This window comes from Toxotes jaculatrix, chromosome 5 (assembly GCF_017976425.1).
Source record: "Toxotes jaculatrix isolate fToxJac2 chromosome 5, fToxJac2.pri, whole genome shotgun sequence".
Classification (NCBI taxonomy): domain Eukaryota; kingdom Metazoa; phylum Chordata; class Actinopteri; family Toxotidae; genus Toxotes; species Toxotes jaculatrix.
The window spans coordinates 24,658,321-24,681,818 of record NC_054398.1 but is presented as its reverse complement, the minus strand read 5'-3'; the positions used below and the strand labels follow the sequence as shown (position 1 = coordinate 24,681,818).

At 41.4% G+C, this 23,498-nt stretch overlaps 2 protein-coding genes across 2 annotated transcripts in view; one reads left to right on the top strand and one right to left on the bottom strand.

The window, feature by feature from the left end:
- The first annotated feature begins 213 nt into the window (after positions 1 to 213).
- slc6a15 (solute carrier family 6 member 15) lies at positions 214 to 19,440 on the top strand. The gene is made up of 12 exons (XM_041037609.1): positions 214 to 350; positions 2,103 to 2,583; positions 7,693 to 7,850; positions 8,040 to 8,166; positions 8,344 to 8,525; positions 12,879 to 12,989; positions 14,185 to 14,426; positions 14,686 to 14,884; positions 15,524 to 15,716; positions 16,517 to 16,676; positions 17,250 to 17,412; positions 18,061 to 19,440. Exons 2-12 carry the CDS (start codon positions 2,283 to 2,285, stop codon positions 18,439 to 18,441), a joined length of 2,217 nt encoding a protein of 738 aa, XP_040893543.1. The 5' UTR covers positions 214 to 350; positions 2,103 to 2,282; the 3' UTR covers positions 18,442 to 19,440.
- Positions 19,441 to 19,747: 307 nt separating this feature from the next.
- lrrk2 (leucine-rich repeat kinase 2) overlaps positions 19,748 to 23,498 on the bottom strand; it is a 29,751-nt gene continuing 26,000 nt past the window's right edge. The window contains exons 47-52 of the mRNA XM_041037607.1: positions 23,157 to 23,347; positions 22,777 to 22,929; positions 22,314 to 22,540; positions 21,388 to 21,456; positions 21,158 to 21,290; positions 19,748 to 20,381 (exon numbers count right to left, since the gene is read on the bottom strand). Of these exons, the coding sequence (XP_040893541.1) occupies positions 21,166 to 21,290; positions 21,388 to 21,456; positions 22,314 to 22,540; positions 22,777 to 22,929; positions 23,157 to 23,347 (765 nt within the window). The 3' untranslated portion in view covers positions 19,748 to 20,381; positions 21,158 to 21,165. The remainder of the gene's footprint in view (positions 20,382 to 21,157; positions 21,291 to 21,387; positions 21,457 to 22,313; positions 22,541 to 22,776; positions 22,930 to 23,156; positions 23,348 to 23,498) is intronic.

Genomic DNA, 23,498 nt, shown 5'->3' with positions numbered 1-23,498 from the left:
GAGTTTCACTCTAAATCTTAAATATGCCAATACGTCTAATATGCAGTGTCCTACAGTACAGAGATATATCATTTGCGTGAGCTCAGACAGAACATGTATAAAAGGTGAAAGATGTGAGAAAGCGGCCTGATGTCGGTATGGTGGAGGCGGAGTGTCCCCACCCCCGTCAGCGTGCAGTGCTGCTGGCTCGTATGAAAAGAAGTAGACGGAGTCTGAGTCTGAAGCAGCATACACCGGCAGGACTGGTTCCCATAGAGGCGAGTGATAATGTCTGCCCCGTGTATGTGCTCTCACAATTTCATCCCTTGAAACGCGACATTTCGGAAAAGGACGACTGTTATTCCGCACAGGTGAGTACCCACCACCGCATCCTCACTGGGGGTTATTAGGCTTACGAGGAAGGCATGGTGTGAGTGTGTGTGTGTGAGAGAGAGAGAGAGAGAGAGCGAGAGAGAGAGAGGTACCAATGCATAGGATGTGGCTGGCGAGTCAATGATGAAATACTGCACATGGATGTCATGAAGCCTGGGCGGGAGGGAGAACTGTAATTTATGCGCGTTTTTTAGAGAACAGATTGTGCCCGCGTGGATAGCCGAGCCACATGGCACTGGTGTGACTTGTTGGGTTGATTTTTCTTTTTATGTGTTTAAATTCCTTTATACATCCGCATTTTTCTCATTGTAAACCGGCCAGTCGTTTGACTCATCATGCCTGAGTCATGTACAGTCGAGAAAAAAAAACAAGAAAGAAAGAAAATGGTAAAGCCTTTTTTGGCTTTGTGCGTTCACACATCCTCAGCCCTGCCCGAATATTTATGCAATAATTGCGATACCATTTCTTATTAGAGCCTCCATAAGAACTGCAGTGAAGGTTACTCAGCATCAGCGGTCCCTTCGGCTGCTGTGTTGCAGCCAAAGAGACTATGGAAACTGGATTATGAAACGACGGCCTTTGCCTCATACAAACCAGGCTAATCTGTAAGCGGTAAATGAAATCTATTAATCACTTAATCCGCTGGTTGGTGAAAGGCGGGATGGGCATGTCGTTTCTGTAACATGGAAGCAAAGGAATAACCTGTTTTGCGCCGGTGATGGGTTTTAATTAGCGTATTTAAGAATGAAATTTTCCAAAATACAAAGCCGGGATGCTCCGAGGATGCTGAGACTCAAACCGTTGCGCACCTTAACCCGCCACAGGCTGAACAGTGTCCACACCCTTGAATGGTTTCCAGTGATACGTAAATCATAGTAAGTGGCATTAAATGAGCACGTTGCGTCTTTTGCAGGACAAAACGAGATTAAAACAACGTTCAGGGAACCGTCGCATCCGTCTGCTCATATTCGTATTTTTTATTTTGAAAGTTGATATCCTCTCATATTTGAGGGCTCTCCCCGTCCCCTGAGAGCTGCGGAGAAAAGGGATGTTTGGGTTCGTATGCAAATGGCCTCCTTCCTTCAATTATTCAGGAGGCTGGAAACCTGATAGTCTCCGCACCTCGACCTGTCACTGTCTCAGTCACCGTCCACATACAGACGAATGTTTCCAGGCCTGTTTTTCCGCCCTGAACACTGACTTACAACAAAATGATCCCCATTCACTGATTTTGCTGCCCCTACCAGCCATGTGATCTTCATGTGAGAAATAACTGTATGGACTTACTCAGATAAGATGGTGTGAAAGACGGAGGGAGAGTAAAATTATGTCTTTTTTTCCGCACAGCACAAAAGTATAATTGGACCTGAAACATCTCATTAGTTTGTTTGTTTGTTTTTCATCTGCTGTGTGTATAGGTTCAATTTCATTTTCATTTCCTTTAGAAACCGTTTACAAATAGTTCTTTTAATGTCTTCATTTGTCAAAGTGAGCAGGTTCTGGTTATGCAAAGTTATTCATAATGAAACCTGGCAAAGGGCAACGTATGGAGGGAAATTAACAGCTGAAAGCAGAGACATAGAACTCACTCAGCTACACTGATGACTAGACTCTTGAGTAGCAGCTCATACAATGTGGAGCCACTGACAAAGCACTGACACAGCCTCTCTCAGAATTTTCTCTTTTATTTGCTGTTTACTTACTGCAGTGTTTCCTTTTCTGTGCCACAGACATTTGGTGATAATGAAGAAATAAACCACTTCATCACTCGACCTTGAACCCAAACACCATCAAACTTGTAGCTGTGTAAAGATAAAATTAAAAAAAAAAAAGTGACTTTTCACAGCCCTGCCCTTCCAGCCCACCAGCCGAAAAGACTTTCCACCCTTCGCCCTTGATTGCTTTATCAAATGCCAAAAAACAGCAAGGCCGTCAAGAGAGAGCTTGACGACGATGTCACAGAGTCTGTCAAAGACCTGCTTTCCAACGAGGACGCCTGCGACGATTCCTTCAAGAAGAGCTCGCTGATCGTCAACAACCATGAAGGGGAAAGGAAAGAGTGCGATGTGGAAGAAGGGGGCTCAGATGGCGAAGAGGAGGAACGCCCGGCCTGGAACAGCAAGCTCCAGTACATCCTGGCCCAGGTTGGCTTCTCTGTAGGCCTGGGTAACGTCTGGAGGTTCCCTTACCTGTGTCAGAAGAACGGAGGGGGTGAGTGACTACCTGCACACCACATTTACATTTTCACTTTCCACACTTCAGCTGACAGCCACGAGCACAGCAGGAGCGGGCGATGTGAACAGTGCCATGATAATAATAAGAACTCCTTCCAGTATTGATTTGAACCCTAACATTTACTAAGATGAAACAAATGATAGCAAAAAAAAGGAAGAAGAAGAAGTTTACAAGGAACAGAAAAAAACTTCAGATGATCTTTTTAGATCACTGTGAGCCCACTGACTTAAAATTTACTCACCAAAGTAGTTACTGAGATCTGGAAATGTGACTTGCACTGCTACAACAAAGTTCAGCTGGACAAGAAACACAAGAGTTGAGATGATGAAACTGGTCAGCCAAGTTAACTAGTTTACATGGAAGTAAAAGAGGCTGATTTTCTAGATGCAAATTTATATTAAAACAGCATCAAAAATGCCTCAGGATCTGAGACTCATGGGTGGGAGCTTGAATGAAACTCTGAAAAAAGAAGTTGACTATACTTCTAATTTCTGAAGGTGTAGAGAACCAAGCCTTGGCACATCTGTATGTTTTATATGATTTTAACAAAGGACAAACAAAGACTAAAGAAACCATCTATGCGATTTGCTTATAGGAGCAGAATAGGATTGTGTCAGTTTTTTTTTATATGTATTTTAAGAACAAAGAGATATACCTGGAATTGGCCGTCCATACTCAGAAACCAGAAGTATAGTCTTCCTCTTTTTACTTTTTTTTTCAGCTTTGTACATAGTTTAAATGTGCATCAGGATTATATTTAGGTTCACAAAATGATCATGCAGATGCAGAGTGTCATTTAGTCCTGTGCCCCTTGAATGAGTTTGCATGTCGAAAAGTGTTATATTAAGGAATAACATTGTAAGAAAGATCATCCACACTGCACCAAAAAGTCCAAATTTATCATCAGGTTACACAAACACTCAGACACTGAAAACACTCCTCATGAATAGTCCTTAGACACATCCCAAATCCACGTTTTAAGCAGATTCATGTCCTGTATAATGTATTTGTGTAAGTGCAGCACTGCCTGATTGATTTTAAATGTGTGTAAGAAAGATGGAGAACAGAGTCCTTCTTGTTTTGTACTTGTCTGTCAAAACCAGACTGCTCAGTGGCCTTCAGGATCGACATGTGCGTCATGTGACCGTCTGTGTCTCGGTGTCGGTGTGTTGTCTGCAACATTTCACAACATTTCACAACATAAAATGGCTGAACGCGATATAGAAACCTAATAACACTGCTGTCAGCGTGCAGGAAATCGTTCTGTGAGCCGCTCTGATGCTCTTGATTGTAGTCTAATAATGGCAACACTCAACTCTGATGCAATCAAAACCACATTTCCCACAATGCCATATGCACTACTTGAATAGCTCCCAGTGAGGACTCACTGCAGGGTTTATACTCTGATGTGTATGTGTTCCAGGAAGGTGCTAAGGTGTTTGCACTTCCCACCTGGAGATTATGTAAAGCCATTGACTGCCTCGTGAAAGCCGATTAAATGAAACCATCTCAGAAAGGTTGGCCAGACAGGATAGAAACTCTCAATAATCCAAGTCAAGTTTATTATCAGATACGGTTTCTCAATGGGCTTTACAGAGCCACACGACAACAATGGTTCCTGATGTAGTTCAGACTTTATAAAATACACAAGGAAAAGTCCCTAAAATACCCTGGAAACGTAGGGGAAGAAATTTTTAAGATTTATTAAAGTGTAATAGAATATATGTGATTTTGTATGGATTTGTATAGATTATATGATGTACATTGGTATCATGAAATAGTAGCGTTAAGATACTGACTCCCAGCCACATCACTCGGCCCTAGTAGCAGCAAATATATTTGAAAGTGAACATGAAACTGTCCCAAGTTTTTGTGTATACATTGGGTGTTATGTAATCCCATCTGATACACACACACACACACACACACACACACACACACACACACACACACACACACACACACACACACACACACACACACAGAAATCATACTCTTTTTTAAAAATTTGTGTTAATCTGTAAAAATGAAAAACACAACACTAGGACAATAATCTAACAATAATCTAATCAAATTAAATACTATTGCAGTAAATCCAGTATGCAGTGAGAAATTTAGGCGAAAATTGATGAGAAATTGATCCACTGAATTTAAAAGTTCAATATCAAGACTTTATGAAGTTTAAGGTGAGGGTAGGTGAGGTAGTGATTGGGGAGAAGGTTTTTTGGTGTGAAGTGAGAAGTCAGGGTGGGCAGCAGTACAATTTGAAAGAGTCATGAGCCCTAATTCTGTGTGTGTGTGTACTTCTGTGTCATGTTGTGGGGATAAAAATCTGTTTCCACAGCCACAAGGAAGTCCTCACAACATAAGTTATTCAGTTTTAGGGTGAAGACTTTGGTGTAAGCTTAAATTAAGCTTAGGTTTAAGTTAGGATTAGGGTTAGGCAGGTGGGTATCATTGTTAAGGTAAGTTTCTGGGAAATGAATGTAAGTCAACGTAATGGCCCCTGAAGTGACGGAAACACCAATGTGATAGTGAGTCATGTTCTTACAAGTGTGTTCATGTACAGCATTTGCATAAGATCCATCTGTTAGTATCTGTTATGTGTGTGAGTGTGATTGTGTGTGTGTGTGTGTGTGTGTGTGTGTGTGTGTGTGTGTGTGTGTGTGTGTGTGTGTGTGTGTGTGTGTGTGTGTGTGTGTGTGTGTGTGTGTGTTTGTGTGTGGTTCAGCTCAAAACACAACCTCTCACTCAACTCCGTTATGTTTTCAGGTCTGTTTTAAAAGCTCTGGTCACCCTGCTGTGTTCAACTGTAATTAGATTAAAATGTCAGATCTGGGGCCGGGGCAGGTCTGTGTGTGTGCGTGTGTGTGTGTGTGTGCTTCATCTACGTCTTTTATCCACCCACAACAGGAACTTATGTGCATCATGTGCTGTGGTCATACCTGTGTGTACACGTCGTTGCTTGTCTTTTTATGACAGTGTGGTGAGGAGCCTTTGGTGCTCTGAGTCTGCTGCAGGACCTGTAAGAAAAGATTATATTGGTTAATCTGTCAATGACATTGTGCATGGTGACACATACATTTGTGTTACACCCGACCAACTGTGCAAAATTCAACAATATTCGGTTTACAGCCACATATATATAAAAAAAAGTAAAACAACAAATAGCTGGCGTGCAAGACAAACTCTGTTATACTCAATTATACACTTTCCCCATGTTTGTACAGTAGTTTTAATTCTGAATAAATACTGCAGTGTAATGTTTACTTACTCAGTTTGGCTTCTTATGCCAAACAAAGATATTGTGGAAAAGCATGTTTATATTCTGAAAAGTAAAGAAATTCAGATACTGTCTTGTCAAATGATTCCCAGTTGTAATCAGGTTGTCTTTTGGCCACACCAGCTGCATAGTTGGCAAGATTGACATTCACGGTTTTGTGTGTAATGTGTTGACACCTATTAGAGGTATATTTTATGAAAACTTTCTCATTGCTCATACAACATGCAAATCATCCACATTATTGTCACAGGATGCCCTGCCAAAAACTCCTAGACTGGATAAACCAGCTTTCTCACCTTCGAACAGAAAGTGAGAGGACTGGAGGAAACTATTTTAAGAAAAGCTTCGATGCAGGCTTCGCAAAGTGCCGTCAAAGTGTGCGAAAACATCCAAGGGAGACTGTCGAGGGTCTTGAAAGACAATGGAGCCCAGAGGGGGTTTTGATGTTGACGGATGTCAAAGCCTCTTCCCAGAATGAACTGTGTACTGTGAATCAGAATTAGATGTTTTAATATTAGAAACCAGTTAGTATACTGTAAATACACAAACACACACACACACACACACTTAAAACAACAGATAGACACACACACACATATTTACCTCCTGGGAGGGACAGCAGGACTCAGGGAAGGATGTGAATGAACGTCCTGCCAGATGAAACAATAAACGTTGTTGAAACAGGGATGGAACTAATCTTAAAAACAATACACCCATGGTACACATTTTGATGTTGTCACCAGTGACTCTTAGCAAACACTGCAGCACATTGACCCACCAGTGTTATCATTTGATGTTGTGGTTTAACCCATGTGAGGGGAAAAAAGGTCACAAAAGGAAGATTTTTTTAGATAATCCTTGTTGTGCAGCATCAAGCTTGTTGGCTGGTTTTTCCATCGGTGACCAAACCATGAAAACATGAAATGGTGCAGTGGTTTCTAACAGATTTCTGTGGTTGGGCATCTTGAAACCTTTAACATGTTCATTTAACGTGAGGAAAAGAAGAACCTCTGCACTGCATCAAACATACTTTGCGTTGCCCCATATGTGACAGGAGAATAAAAGACTTATTATTTTAAAATCTCATGCCAGCTGAACACATCTAACCACCGGCCTTTTCTTCTGAACAAAGAGTTTTAGGTTCTCTCGCTCTCTTCCAATCATCATGTGCCTGGCAGTCTTACCACTCATGAGGACTCTGACCATCACAAGAGATGTGCCTCCCTGTATTTTATTGCACCACACCATTACAGCCTGTCTTAATGTTAGTCATTCACCCTGAAACCCTAATTCTAGGGAGGAACATCATCTTTGTAATGTGCACCAAAGTAATCGCCCAGTAATTTAAGTAATTTCAGACTTCAGTGTCTTTGCTGGTTTCCTGAATTATTTGATTGCACCACACACCATGGGGGACGTATTAGATGGAGACACACTGATGCAGCTCAGCAGATGTGTGTATAGTAATTTCCGCGTGTGTGTGTGTGAGGGAGATAATGAGACAGATACTGTCTCATTGAGGCTGTTGCGTGTTTAATGCACTTTTAGGCAAATGTATCACCAGTGGGGAAACATTAGGCAGAAGTATAGTTAAAGTTTAGGAGGCTGCTGTTGATTGAGTTTTTAAAAAGCATGTGTTAGATAGAAAGATAAAAAGTAGTAAAAAACAAAACAATGTGCTCGTGGGCTGCTTTCAGGAAGTGAAAATTTTGCCTCGCAGTCATCTGACGACACCCTCCTTGGGTTTCTCCTCATTGTGCGTCCCTCTTCTAACTTGCTGTCTGTATTGTTTGGACTGGCAGGAGCATACCTGGTGCCCTATCTCATCCTGCTGGTATTGATTGGCATCCCGCTGTTCTTCCTGGAGCTCGCCGTGGGACAGCGGATCCGCAGGGGCAGCATCGGGGTGTGGAACTACATCAGCCCTCGGCTGGGGGGCATCGGCTTTGCCAGCTGTGTGGTGAGTCTGACACTTTCTCCATCAGTTTTACTAGTACACACCCACAGTGTAGCAGTAGAATGAGCATTAGACAATAGAATAAAGAACAATGATATTCTAACCCTAACCCCTAACCCCAACCCTTGGTACCGATATGATGAAATGATTTATACAGTTTATACTATTGTCTGTTTTTGGTTTTGCCTGTAGGTGTGCTTCTTTGTGGCTCTCTACTACAATGTCATCATCAGCTGGAGTCTCTTCTACTTCTCCCAGTCCTTCCAGCAACCTCTGCCATGGCACGAGTGTCCACTCATCAAGAACAAGACCAGTACATGTAAGACACAGTCAGACACATTAAGACCGGATTCACCGAACAATGAATTCACACTGCCCAAAGTCTTGCTTTTACCTCTTTGGGATATTTGTTCTGTAAAACACAGACACTACAGTGGATTTTAGTAAAGGCACACACAACAAGATTCAGGTGTAACGCCTAGTGTTTTGTGTGTAGATGTGGTGCCGGAGTGTGAGAAGAGCTCGGCCACCACCTACTACTGGTACCGCCAGGCCCTGGACATCTCTGACAGCATCTCTGAGGGTGGGGGACTCAACTGGAAGATGACACTGTGTCTGCTGGCTGCCTGGTTTATGGTTTGCCTCGCCATGATCAAGGGAATCCAGTCTTCTGGGAAGGTAAGCACAAATCGTATTCCTGTCAGCAGTTTCCTGAGTGGTTTCTGCAGCCACTGCTCTTGCACTGTTTTAGGTTTCTGTATTTTAATAAGGAGGGAACAAGGCAGAGGAGGAGATGGTTCATAAGCTCAAGAGAAGCAGAGAACGGAGGAAAACAGACTGCTAAAGCTGCCTTGCAATTCTGGCAGCTTGGCCTTGATAATTACTTAAATATAACTTGTGTGTAAGATGGGGAAGAGTGACAGAAACAAAAGGCTATTTCTTGCCAAGTGTTTTGAAAATCCTCTCACACATAATTAGCTCACTTTAAAGTGCAGGCTTATAGAGGGTAAACTGTATGGATGCTTGGTCTAAAGACACTGCTGGGTGACTACTTTAATGTGACTTGGCAAATTTTCCTAATGATAGAGTCTCAGATATGATTCTAGGAGCTCATGTGATCCTGTGTGGGATTTCTGGCTCAGCTTACTTTAGCTTAGTGTAGCAAAGCTGACAGTAGCGTGACTAGCATCCGGAAGGATTAGCCCACTGGCTAAAGGTTGGCGTTTGCTTGCAAACTCACCCCACTCCTCCTCTCGTTTTACAGGTGATCTTTATCATTCCACACTTTCTCATATCATATGACAAGCATTAGCCGGTGCACTTCCAAGGTCACAGGCAAGCCTGTGCTAATTGGAGAAATGATTGCACTTTTTAACATTCCCAGAGCTTTGATGCAGAAGTTATTTGATTTTGGTATTATCCCCACTTCTTATGTTAGGCATGGGCTTGGTTACAACACAGTGTTAGGGCAAAATTAATACAGTATATTTCAGTGGTAACTTTTTTTTTGTCTTCAATAGCGTAAGGTCTTCCAGATTCTTTAAGTTCATTCATGAGCTTGAATGAGATTAACTCAATGAAACGAGTCTTTGTAATAGAGCCAAAATTATAGAGAATTAACACTCAACTCTACAGCTCTGTTGGGCTTTTCAGCGTCTTATAGATCATTATTTTGGTTTCACAGCACATTTACTGTATGATTTAGTCTCAGCTGCATTTGTAGGCAACTGTTTCCAACACAAAAGCTGTGACAAACCCTTTGTATGCAACCTGTCTGACACTAGACAGACAACATGGTGGAGACCAAACTAGAGTTCTCAAAAAGAGATTACTTCATTTTTACAAAATCCTTTTCATGGCATAAGATGTCTCTCACTTTATTATGGCATATTTTATATTATTCTCATAATATATTATTTTAATATATACACATATATAAAAATACATATTTTATGTTTTATTACAAGGTAACATATTTTATTCTGCATAAGATTATATAATTATAACTTTTCTTGGTGTAATTATAGTTTTTTCTCATTACAACAGTATATCACATTATCTCATCTTTTTCCTTATCACATGATACGTTGGCACACACACACACACACACACACACACACACACACACACACACACACACACACACACACACACACACATACACTTAATGATAAAAAAGGATCCATCATTGCATAAATAAACACTGTAGCCTGGAGCAGTCAGTATGACTGGTAGACATGATGATCCAGAAACTTGATCTTGATCAAGAAGCTTTCTTGTTGTAAAGATAAAGTGAGTAAAAATTATTTTTGTCACAGTGGTGCTGTAGTTTTCTTGCAGCTGTTTTTCAGCTTTATGGATTTGATCTTCAGGTTATTAAAAATGGGTCAGTAACATTTTAGGCGAAAAGATTAGGCTTTGCCGAAAGCAACAACCCTTTATACAACCCTGTTATTAGACTGTAACTACAGTTCTTGAGACTGTGGGGGAAATGTGGCTGTCACCAGCTAAATGCGTTTTCCCACCTTTGATCCAGACATTGTCCTTAGCTCAGGTCTTATCCCAACAGCTGTCTACTGTATACTTGGGTCCACAGCCACAGATGGATGCCTTTAACAACAGCACTGCTGTAATCATGGCCTCTGCCGTGGTGATTTGCAGTGGTAGTAGACAGTCTCATTTCCCCTGTCTGCCACATCCTGCTGCCTGGCAAGAAATGTCACTGATAACCACAATCATGACACATTCACTGTGTCAGAGGGGTTGTACTAGCATGAACGATGTTCAAGTCCTTCTCATGCCATCATGAAAATAAAAGTATTTGCTAAAGCAAAGATAAAAATATATTTCTTTTTTTTATAAACAAAGAAATAAACAGCTAAACAGAAACCACACAAGCTGCTGGTTAATTGTACAGTTTGAGCCAGATGGTTGTCCTCCAACTACCCGGTGTGTCTGGACGGCCTTTTGAGTTGGCCAGAGTAGAAATGGGCATGAACTTTCCCTTGAAGGGGCCAGCTCCAAGTGTCTTTGAAGTTTAATCGGCGCTGCGCAGTATAAAAGAATAATAATGGCCTCTCCACCCATGGTAACACAAAGGTTTTTTCTAAGGAATATCCTTGTCGCCATCTGCATTTCTGTCCCATTTGTGTGTGTGGGTGGGCGTGAAAGGGACCAGGCTGTTTTGGTTACCATGGTTATACGCGCTCTTTTGGCTTGGTTTGATTGTCATGAGTGTGGCTAAAACGGGAGGGAGGGATTTTTGGCTTATGATGGGGGAGAGAGTGGAGGCTTGTCATAGATTTGGTAAAATAATGGTGAAACTCATTGAAAGTATCCAGAGTTTGTATCCAAAGTTTGCAAACTTTCAGATGTAAAATAGCCTGCAGATTACTGGCACATTACATATGAAGAATAAAAACAAGTATTACATGTGTTACATGTATTTTTGTTGTCGTGGGGAAATTTACTGTTTGCATCTGTTTATGAAGATAACAGTGCCCTTCTCAGAATATGACCTTTGCAAGAAGCACATGCTATCTGCCACGACACATAATCTTTTATAATAAAGATGCCTTTTTTGCTAGAACATAAAACTGAGTTTAAAAGGGAGAAGATATATGATTATCACAGAAGATAGCAGCCTGTTTGGCTTTGTAGAGACAAGGACCAGGACGTGTTCTTAAACAAGAACACTGTGCTGGCAGGTTTTATCAGAAAAAGGCTGACAAGAGCTGCGGCTGAGAAAAGTAAAAACACTAATTAATGTATTCCAGGACTGACATTTACTTTATATTTACAGATCTTCACTTGAAAAGCGTTTAACTCAGTGAGGACATCAATAAAACTCTAATAATAGATACATTTATTTCTATTTGTTGGTTTTACATATGGTGTCCAGTTCTTTGAAAAAAGGGGTTGATTTAAAAAAAAAAAAAAAAGAGTATGATTTCCTTTGAGCATGTTTAGGTTTCAAAAACTGTACATTACCAGAAAACAAAACCTTGGACAAACATCTCAGACTGAATATCACAAAAATACTACTCTGTCTCCTTCAGGGCTTACATATGGACCACCATGTAGGAGACGCAGTGTCTCTAAATTTTCAGTTGTGCATATGACTCAACCCTAAACCATCTCCCGGAGTCTGCACCCACACCCCACTGCTACTCCCATAAACTCATGTGCCTCAGTGCAGCGGTTGAGTCAGGCCTTCAATCTGGCTTTCACTCTTTAACTGCCATCTCGTCTTTACAGAGGGGGGCCTCAGGTTAAAAATGTGTAGCACAGAGCTGAAAAAAGACTTGGGGCCCATTTTCTGATTAGCTCAGTAATGAGACAAAGGGTCTTGCAAAGGCCCAGCAAGTACCAGTTCTGGCCTGTGACCCTGCTGATATTAGTTACACAACTTTCATGGTACATTCTTTAAAATACATCCAAACTGTCGAAGAAAATGCTCAAAATGTACCTGAAACTCATCTCTCAGCTGCAAACTTCGATCCTAGATTGAAAAATAAATGGGAAACGAAAGAAAATATAATGAAATGTCACCAACATTAGACAGAACAGCTCAGGTTTCACTCTCTTTTCCGCACAATTTGACATTTTTACAGTTCTCTAAAGACATACCCCGACATACATCTGACAAGTATTTTTCCTGAGGAGCTGAACAACAGTTATCTTCATCTCAAAGCCCAGAACTTTAAACGCACAATTGGTAGAATGAGATATAATGTTGATCAAAAGTGGTCTATTTTAAGTCTGTGCTGGATCGAGTAAAACATAATCTGACTAATCTTGAAACTAGGTCACTGGCATTAACAAAAAACTTCATTTAAAAGCAGCTTTGTTTGACTTTAACCATGTTGTGATCACTGCAAACACACTTTGTCCTTACTGCTTTAAATGTCAGACCTAATTGCTGTTTTGGTCAATCACGGTGTGTCAGTCTCAGAGGAGGGATAAGACATTGTAAAATATGCAGAGCGAGTTTACTGAAGCACAGTCTGACAATGATCTGTGTTCTTGCAGGTGATGTACTTCAGCTCCCTGTTCCCATACGTTGTGTTGATTTGCTTCTTGATCCGGGCTCTGCTCCTGAAGGGCTCCATAGATGGGATTCGACACATGTTCACACCCAAGGTAACGCAAAGCTCCAAGCCAGAGATTTTCTTTATCAGGTCTGTCTTTATTGTTGGCTATCATAACAATTATTTTCATTATCTATCAATCCATTTGTCTATGAACTGCCTGAAAATACTGAGAAATGCCAACTATATGACATCTACAGTTGTCTCCTTTTGTCTGACAAACAGTCCAAAGATATTGAGTTTACTACCTCTTTGACACAGTAAAATATCAAATCCTCACATTTTAAAAGCTGCACCCAGTGGACATTTGTCAGTTTTGCTTGCAAAATGATGAAAACAATGAATCATATAATGTTCTGTCGATCAACAGATCCATTTATAGTTTCAGCCCTTCTTCACTGAGCACCATGTGTCATAAATGTAGAAATACTACTGTTTCTTACATCCAATATTCCGTGCTGAACACCAGGTTTGCACATCAAGCTTTTTTCTTCTTGTTAAATTGAATCCACTCATTGTTTAAGGTGTCTGAACTCAAAAATTAAATCTGCACTGCAACAGGCCGGGTCCTCGGCAGCAACAGGCCAATGGCACCTCGGGCTGTGTCACCATAGCAACAGGAGTCACTGAGGCTTTATGTAAGCGACCAGCCGAAGACGCTCATTCGCAGCAGAGTGTGACTGTCTTGTCTCGTGTGTCTGCTCTGTCTCGTCGGCTGACATCTTACGACTTCAAACAGCGCCTTCTGCCACCATCTTCCGCGTACCTGCGGACATCAAAGTCCTGCTGCGCTCATGTTCTGCTTTGTACTCAGAACAGTTTGAGACCTTTGTAACAGACAAACCACCAGGCGAAAAGTGTCAACATACCAGCTGTCGTTTAGCAGGATGGTACACTGAGAGTGTACAGAAATAAATGTTTCGATGTTGTTATTTGAAAAAAACAGATTTTTGATGGATATGTCTCTTTAAAGCAGTTTAGTAGACTTAATGCTCATGAAGATCATTACGCCAAAATTTTAACTTTAAGCTTTTCAACTTTCAGTTTTTTCTTTATTGTCCCTCAGAAGGTTTTGTGTCCTGCAGCTGGGAGAATCACAGACCACACACAGACTTGAGCATAAAGCATGATAAAATACATAAAGCATATAATATATAAAACATATAGTGAACATATGTGAATGTTCTCCCCCTCAAAACACCTATGTAAACTAAACTAAGCCAACTCTCTCTGTGCCTTGTTTTCAGTTGGAGATCATGTTGGAGGCTAAGGTGTGGCGAGAGGCCGCCACGCAGGTGTTCTTCGCGCTGGGCCTCGGCTTCGGCGGCGTCATCGCCTTCTCCAGCTACAACAAGAGGGACAACAACTGCCACTTTGACGCCGTCTTGGTGTCTTTTATCAATTTCTTCACCTCCGTGCTGGCCACCCTGGTGGTGTTTGCTGTGCTGGGCTTCAAAGCCAACATCATGAACAGCAAATGCATCGCACTGTGAGTACAAGCTTAACCTCTCACTTAGATGTATTTATCATTTGTGTTTCCTGTACACAATCAAAGAGCTGATCTGAAAGTGAATGTACCTCACAGCTGAATGGTGATTATGGCTTTTTGAAAAGAAAAGTGGCACACACAGTATTTTTATTCTTTAATCAGATTTCGGGAAAAGAGGAAAAGAATTTAGTTCAATGCCCTGATTAAAACTTACGTCTTGGTATTGTTCAGTTGTCGGTAACTTCTGCCTGTTTTTCAGGAACACCAATAAGATTGTGGCATTGCTGGGTAAGGGCATCGAAGAAAGCCTGATCCCCCACCACATCAACCTCACTCAGGTCAGTCAAATCAGCGCTGAGGACTACCATCAGATGATAGGCATCATCAAAGGGGTGAAGGAGGACGAGTACCAGAAACTGGGCCTGGAATTCTGCAGCATTGAGGATGAGCTCAATAAGGTACATGTCCAAATATTGATTCAGCTCAGTGTTCTTGGAAATGTACTTATTTGCTTTCTTGCAAAGAGCCTAATGAGAAGACTGACACAGTAAATGTGAAGCTTAGTTAAACACAAAGACTCAGGGAAACTCAGCCTGGCCAAAGGAAACAGAATCCACATGCCAGCACCTCGAAAGCTCCGAAATTAAAAACGTTATAGCTCATTTGTTTAATCGCTACAAAAACTAAACACCCCTGTGGATTATAGGGGGTTATGTGCCAGACTAAAGCTTGGCCAAGAGCAGACAGTTCATGAATATTTCCCAAAAGTTTTAATTATTCCTTTACTACAACAAAATAGTCATGGCATACTCACTACTCCACTACCTAGCTGTGGAGCTGCTGTTAACACTTTTTGCAGATGTTTTACAATTAAAGGGATTATGTCTGCCAATCGTTGAAGAGAGTTTTCAGTATACTTACTTACAAGACAGGTGACTTAGAAATAAAACCTCATCTGTAAAAGTAGCTTGTCTCAGATGAAGGCCTGGATCTTTGCTGGGGTAAAAGAACGTCCCCTCCTGCTGATTTCTGACCTCTTCTTCTTCATCTTCTTCTTCTTCTTCTTCTTCTTCTTCTTCTTCTCTTAACCCCAACAGGCAGTCCAAGGCACAGGCTTGGCCTTCATTGCCTTCACAGAGGCAATGACCCACTTCCCAGCCTCGCCCTTCTGGTCCGTCATGTTCTTCCTCATGCTGGTTAACCTCGGCCTCGGCAGCATGTTCGGCACCATCGAGGGCATCCTCACTCCGCTGATAGACACTTTCAAAGTCCGCAAGGAATTTCTTACAGGTAGGAGGTGATGGATAATCACACTTACATGTTCCGTCTGAAATGTGGACAGGAGAGCTCTGAAATGCCGTATAGATGAATGAGTTCTGTAAAAAGACTGAGATTCTGTGAGTCACATACAACCAAATGTTGTATGTGCAGGATGTATGGAGGAGATAATGGGTGGAAGTCTTGCTAAAGCAAACGGATTAAAGATTGCAGAAAGTGTGTGTGCAGACTTCTTATATGTTGGATGTTGAATCTTAAGCTTAATCCCTGCATGTCTGTGGAATCTGATGCAACTCCAACAGGAAATACACACCTTCATCTTCTCCTTGTCGAATAATAATTTACACATTTCCACTTTAAGTATAATTTTGTATTCTCTAACCTTCCATTCATCATACCTTTACACTGCATTCAGAGACCAAACAAGGAACTGAAGTCCCCAGAGGTTCCCAATATTAAGCTATTCCCTCAAGAGTAGATGGAAAGAAATATTTCCGAATATGTTACATAAAAGCTCCACCAGAAGCAACAACATGAGCGGTTTGATTAATGATAGTCATTGCTCAGTGGCTGCTACACACTACAGTGAACAGATGTGGGCCATTCTGCTGCTCGTCTGACTCAAACAGCTTTAAATGGGTCCCGCTCTATTTAAACCTACTCCCTTTCAGCTCAGTTTTATCTCTGCTCCTGTTGTTTAGGTGTAAGTTGGGGGATAATGACAATAATTCATGACTGACAAGTAATAATAATAATCACACCTCACATCAACTGTTATGTATAGTAACTAACTACCAGCATTTCTCCTGCAGTGGGATGCTGTGCGTTGGCCTTCTCCATTGGTCTCCTGTTTGTTCAGCGCTCAGGGAACTACTTTGTGGCCATGTTCGATGACTACTCGGCTACTTTGCCTCTGCTCATAGTGGTCATACTGGAGAACGTGGCCATCGCTTGGTTTTACGGGATCGATAAGTAAGTACACAACATCATCATATTGTGTTAACTTTGTGTGAATTACTTGTAACTTATAGCATAACCCCTCCTATATGTGCATAATCTAACTTTGTAATGCCAGATTGACTCTTTAAACCAATTAGTAGTTATTTAAATAAGTAGTTATTTTAAATGAAGTGAAATATTGCGTCAAATACAGAGTTCGCTTTCTGCACTTTGGCAGCTTTATTTCAAATATTTTCTCAATTAAAACATGAAATAGTTTTGTTTGTGTACATCTGCTTTTACAACAACCTAATTTTCACATAATAAGAGATGTACCTATGTTTCTACCTGATATAAAGGCTAACGTACCTTTGAAGGGTTACTAACTGGACTTGTGGCAGGTTTTGTTTTATGGGGACAAAACAGTCTATTTTTGGACCCCTGAGCTGGTATATTGTTTAAGTCAAATTATTTGAATAAAGGAAAAATATAAACAACATATAAAGGCCATCGGGTTTATAAAGAAGAAACATGAAACTATTGTGAATTCTTTACCACAAACATCTGATCTCACCTCCTGCTGCTTCGCTGCCGCCGCTCTCCCAGATTCTTTGAAGACCTGAAGGACATGCTGGGCTTTACGCCGTACCGTTTCTACTACTACATGTGGAAGTACATCACGCCCATCCTGCTGCTGGTTCTCCTGTGCTCCAGCTTCATCCAGCTGACCATGACACCGCCCAGCTATAGTGCCTGGATACAGGAAGAGGTGAGTCAACGTCTCCGGCTTGTCTCTCCTGAGACCAGGGATCAATGGGGGTGGAAGTCCTCCTACTTGGTAAACCTGGAGCGAGTAAAAAGCAAATTAAAGGGTTCAAAGTAAATGAGGCAGAGCGGAAATTACCAAGTTTTCACTGATAAACACATGTTCAGGAATCCTTTAACCCTCAGACAATCAACAGGATGTGTAGTCTACCACACAGACCATTCAAGCACCTGTTTGATCACATCAAGAGAAAACTAGAGTCATTTTAAAACCTTTAGTAAGTGAGGCAAAGGCCAAATGGGACTAAATGTCCCTGCATCTACTCCTTAATGTGCCCAGTGAGGCCAACAGTTCTCAGTTCGCCAAAGCAGCTAATTAAAATCACCTGCAGCTGAACTGTGCTTCATTGTGAAGTGGATTTAACTCACCTGGGTGAAGAGAACGACCGGTCACCCTTTCTTGAAGCACAGAGTCTGAATGCATTCAAGTTAGCATCTGAAATAAAGTGGTCATTCTCATCTGTATCAGCGCGTGTTTCTTATTTTTGTAGTGGAGTGTTTTGCCTGAAATAGAGACCACTTCTGGACTAGACTCGAACAGTGGTTCTGTCAGATTATATTTACTGCTGTTTTTCTCGTGTCCATCGTCCAGGCCAAAGAGCAGACCTTGCGCTTCCCTCCATGGGGCATCGTAGTCTGCATCTCCCTGGTGGTGATGGCCATCATGCCTGTGCCTGTGGTCTTTGGCCTGCGCTACTTCAACATCATCGACGAGAACACCAGCGGCCTTTCCAGTGTTTCCTATAAGAAGGGCCGCATCATCAAAGAGAGCGTCCGCCCGGAGGAGGACGACGACACCAGCCTGATCCAAGGCAAGTCGCCCAGCGAGGCGCCCTCACCGATGCCTGGCAACAGCATCTACCGCAAGCAGAGCGGCAGTGGTGGCCCTGATGTGGACACTGCACCCAACGGCCGTTATGGTATTGGTTACTTGATGGCCGACATGCCGGATATGCCCGAGTCGGACTTATAGACTGACTGTAATTGTAAGCCCTGCCCGGCCGTACCGGCTGGCCACTCCTCCCCTCCACCCCTCTGCGTGCGTTTAGTTGGCTGTATCATCAATGTATATTTCACTTGTACTGTATATTCTTTGTAGATATCGTAGCTGCTCTCTGTTTGTTGTCTCGGAACCTTATATGATTGTCTACCTTACAAAAAAAAAAAAAAAAAAAAGTGTTTAAGATTAAACGTCATCCTTGTCTGACCCTTGACCCATTTGCTCGACTGCGCCCCAAACTCATTTCTATCTCCTGCTCCCTCCAGCCTTTGCTTCCTCCTCCTTGCAGATCCTGCAGGAGAGAACAGGTGTAAGCAATAAGGTGGATGGTCCACCAGGCCTACTTGAACAAGCATCTACAAAGAGGAGTATGCAAAGGAGCGGGTCAGGGGGTCAAGAGGTCATTTTGGGACTGTGCCTGTGTCTGTGGACAGTAAATTAAGCCAGCTTTGAGTCCTGCTGTAAAAAAAAAAAAAAAAAAAAGGTTGTATACATTATGACCCCTAACTGCTGGCCAACAAGTACTTAAGTACTGAGATTAGTAGCAGCGGAGCCACTTTGGATGGCATGACATTTCAAGACTGAACAGATTTTTCATGGTGAAATTTCAAATCGTTCCAGTTCAAACAGTGAGAGGATGGCCTTTGAAAACCACTCCCATGATTGTTTGAGATAAAAGTGTGCCTAAGTAATTTATATTTGTTTATAGAATACATGATGGACATTGTAAATTTAAGGTATTCTGTAAATATAATATAAATATTATAAATATATTTATCTTGATAGTTTGGTTATCAGAACACCATGTTTTTAAGGTTCAGAAGTACTTCAAATCCTTAACTCTCATCTCTTTGTTTTTTTACTAATGTGTTTGTGAGGAGTCCTCATTGTAAATAATTTTTCCATGAAATGGCTTCAAATGCAATGTCTTTTTTTTCCCCTGTCAAGATTAAACATCAGATATGGTCCATACCCTGAAACTGATGCTTGGGATTTTTTTTTCCCCCCCCTGTCTTTTGTCTTTCTGAATGGCAGGTTTTCTCAGGCAAAATTTCAGGTTTTATAAAATGTTAAATATCCACCTATAAATACAAAATGGTTAATGTAAATAAATGTAGAAAGAATGAAGGCTGAAAGGTTTTAGCATTTAGTATTCAGTACTTTGTATGAAAAAAATCTGCAAATCAAATCACTAAAAACTATAATAATTAGCTTAAAAGCTCAATTAATAAGCTTTTTTTTGTGTTTTTGTAAACAACATACACACAAAGCCGTGACAGTACATAAATAGTATTTACTTTCTTGTTCTGTTTGACACCATCTCAAACAGTGACATGGGAAAAAAACAAAAAAACAAAAAAACAAAAAAAAAACATTTACAAAGCAGGCAGCATTATGTGAAGTCCTGTGGTCTGTTTACTGATGTGGAGTGATTGAGCTCACTGGTAAACATGCACACAAAAACAGGAGAATAAATAATCAAATATACACTTTTAGAGGCTTTTTTCCTTTGGCTTTCTTTCCAGTTGTTTTTTTTTTTTCTATCATACTACAGGTAAACAAATATCTGAATTCATCAGGCTCAGGAAGTCATCCTGCACACCTGCACTGTTCTCTGCTCTGATAACACAAATTAGATCATCTGTGTCCCTTTTAGAAAAATGTCTCTCAGAAAATGACAAAGATTGTCTTCATCTGATAAAACATGGCACATAATTTCACAAGTGTGCATTTTCAAAAAATGCATATATATATATATATATATGTCTAGTCTTGATTTCTTCAATCAGATTCTTTTGAATGATTAAAACATGCTCCCCTCTGTAAGTATGGCTGAGGTAAAACGTCCCCTTCAATGTGCACGGCTGACACATCCACCCACTGGAGAGTTGATCCCTTTTCGACGAGCAATTCTGTGAGAAAAAAAAAAAAAAAAAAAAAAAAAAGTATTATTAATTATTTAAAAACAAAACAGCAACGTTATTACTACCACCACTACTATAGCTGCTATCTATGGCTGAAATCATCATGATATTAATACAGATTCTGATACCTGCCATGATATGACAGATGAACGCAAAAATCAAACATGAACATGATGTTCAGGGCCACAGAAATGTTTTGCAGTATGATAACACAAGATCATGCCACAAAATCACCAACATTAGATAAACAACAATCTTGAAGTACAGAGTGCCCATTCTGAAGAGAATGTGCTGTGACTGCTGGCTGATAAATCGCACTACATCAATACCACAGAGATGAACTGAGTGGCTGTCAAAGCTGTGGACAAAAGGAGCAGCTGAATAACAGTAAGAAGAGCAGAAAAGGGCCGAGGAATGAAGTGTAAGCAATGAGAGGAGCTGAAATGGCAGTTATTATGAAATGAAGTGGAGTTTAAGTCTAAGTTCTCACACTCGTAGAAAAAAGCACTGAAATGAGCTGAGGTGTACAGACAGGAGGTGGAGCATCAGCTGTTTATTGGCTCAATGAAGCTAATAACCCACCAAAACCAAAAACTTAACCAAACTGTGACAAATCTGTGAAAGTAAAAGAACCACAACTCTTCTAAATTTGGCAGAAAAGGCTGCAACCCCGTTTCACTCTTACCACTATCAGAACTGCTTCTTTTATTACAGAATGACATGAAAAGTAGGTTGTAAGAGGAATCAAACAAAATCACGCAAACCTCTGGGCTCAGCTGTGATGAAGCTGCTCTCTCATTTTGGCTGCGATCTGCTCTCTCTTCTCACAGTGTCTGTTCAGGTCCTTGACCTCCATCGGCAGCGTGCTGTTCCACACCATCAGCACTGACTCCTCATCTTAGGACAGAGACAAATACACTATTTAGACCGACGCAGAGAAACTCGACAACTGTTTTCACAAAGTGAGGGACAAACAATGAACCATCAGACTCACCAAACCGATTCTTGTCTTGTAGGAGTCTCCTGCCCAAAACCAGCACCACATTCTTCCAGTTTAGTGTTTCTATTCATGACCAAAAAAAAAAAGAAAAATCTTGATGGAGTTCATAAGAAAGGCTGTTATGGATACAGCATTTAAGCACATGAGAATCTCAACAACAAATCCAAAAAGATCAGGGGTAAAGGAAAACAAACATAATACACCAAAGAGCGAGCAAACTGTGAGCAGCATGCTGGGTTGTTTCACACATTTCTGCACACAAATACCCTGACAGACCATGACACAAAAACAAAAGAATAACCCAGCTGTTTAAAACTGTTTCCTTTACTGTTTCAGCTTCCTTCCCACTTTCTCACTCACTAAATGTGGCATGCTGTACATCCTTCATCTACTCCCAGCTCACATGCCTCAAGCAAAACAGTAAAACTAGAAGGAAAAACAACATAACCAAGAACTCTTGCATTCCAGATTATTAAGGCAAAATACTGTTGAATTAGAAAGTTAATCTTGAAACTGTGGAATAAAATGCAAACAAAATGCCATCCTTTCTCCACTTCTGCTTATCAGGTCAATGATAATGGTAAGGATTGCATTAGTTAGTCAGTATGGAGTTCTTACCAAGAGCTTTAATTTTCAAAAAATTCATTTTTCTCTATTAAAATACAAATTTAGGCAACATGCTTCTCTAAAACCCAGTGAGATCATTTAGTGTACGAGTGTCTGAGGCATAAGAATGAGGTTTCTGTGACCAGAGACCACTTCTGTGCTCTTACACAAACAAGAACGAGTGCACACACAGACACCCTGACAACATACTGCAATGTCCTGCACATGTAACACCACGCAGGCATGATATCAAAATAAAACATAAATAAAATGCATAAATAAAATAAATCAATAAATAAAAGTTGAGTGCTAACCTATGAGTGCGGAGGTGATGCAGCGCATGGAGTCGCAGCGGGGGCCGATGACCTGCAGCGTCTGGTGTTTGGAGAGTTCCAGCAGCAGCAGGTGGCCCCCCCTAGTGCCGATCCAGAGAGCTGCAGCGCTCTGCACCATCAGGGCCTTCACCCTGGCCCAGGAGGGAGCTGCCTCGGTAGGCAGCTCCGCTTCGCCGCCCTGCCTGCCTCTGCAGCCAGAGGCGTGTCTGCAGAGAGAGGAGTCGTTGACATACTGTACAGCTGCTGACACTGAATTTTTATAATATCTGATTCTGACAGGCCGTGAGTCTGTGATAGAAACCTAACAAACTGACTGGGCTGCACTGTGACACCTTTCACCTGTTTACAGTGTGCACATCATAACTGTCTATTCAAACCACAGTGTCTATATCGATGCATGTTAATGCCACGGATCAGTCAAAACGGCGTGTTGTGTGCGTACCTGATGATCTGAGCACAGTCAATGCAGTCCACCATCCTCTCACTCCTCTTGTCCCAAACCTCAACTGTCGGCATCCCAGCTTTGTTCAGGTACACATATTTATCCACAACCACTCGAGACACACAAGCCTCACCACCCACTGACCGCTGCTGCCTGGAGGACACACACACACACACAAATATTTATGAAATTCCATATTTAAGATCAACAAGTTCTTTAATTCAGAGGATCAAATATTCACTATGTGCACATTATCATTTCTAACATCAACAGTTTGAGCCTGGATACTTAAAAAAAAAACAAACAAAAAAAAAAAAAAAAACAAGTCTTTTCAGATTCTTCTATTCTGCATCACATGTCCCAACATGACATGGACTCACTGGAAGATGAGGTTTGGTCTCGTGTCTAAAGTCCTGCAGACATCATAGTCGGCGGTGAAGGAGAGGATCTTGGTCCCGCAGCCGGCCCACACAGACCTGCTGTCTAGCGAATGCACCGACTGGCCCAGACACATGATGGGCGTGCTAACGTTTCCCACGGTGACAGTTTTAACTGGCTGGCCATTTTCCTGCTGGAGGGAGGAGAGCAGGAAGAAAATAATGATCCAAGTGGTTTGATTTATAACATACACAGCCAAGCAGTATCCTGTATGTATTTACAGTGTGGGAGGACAGAGTGGGAGTAACACCTGCACACAATGTTCGACTAACAGACACTTGACA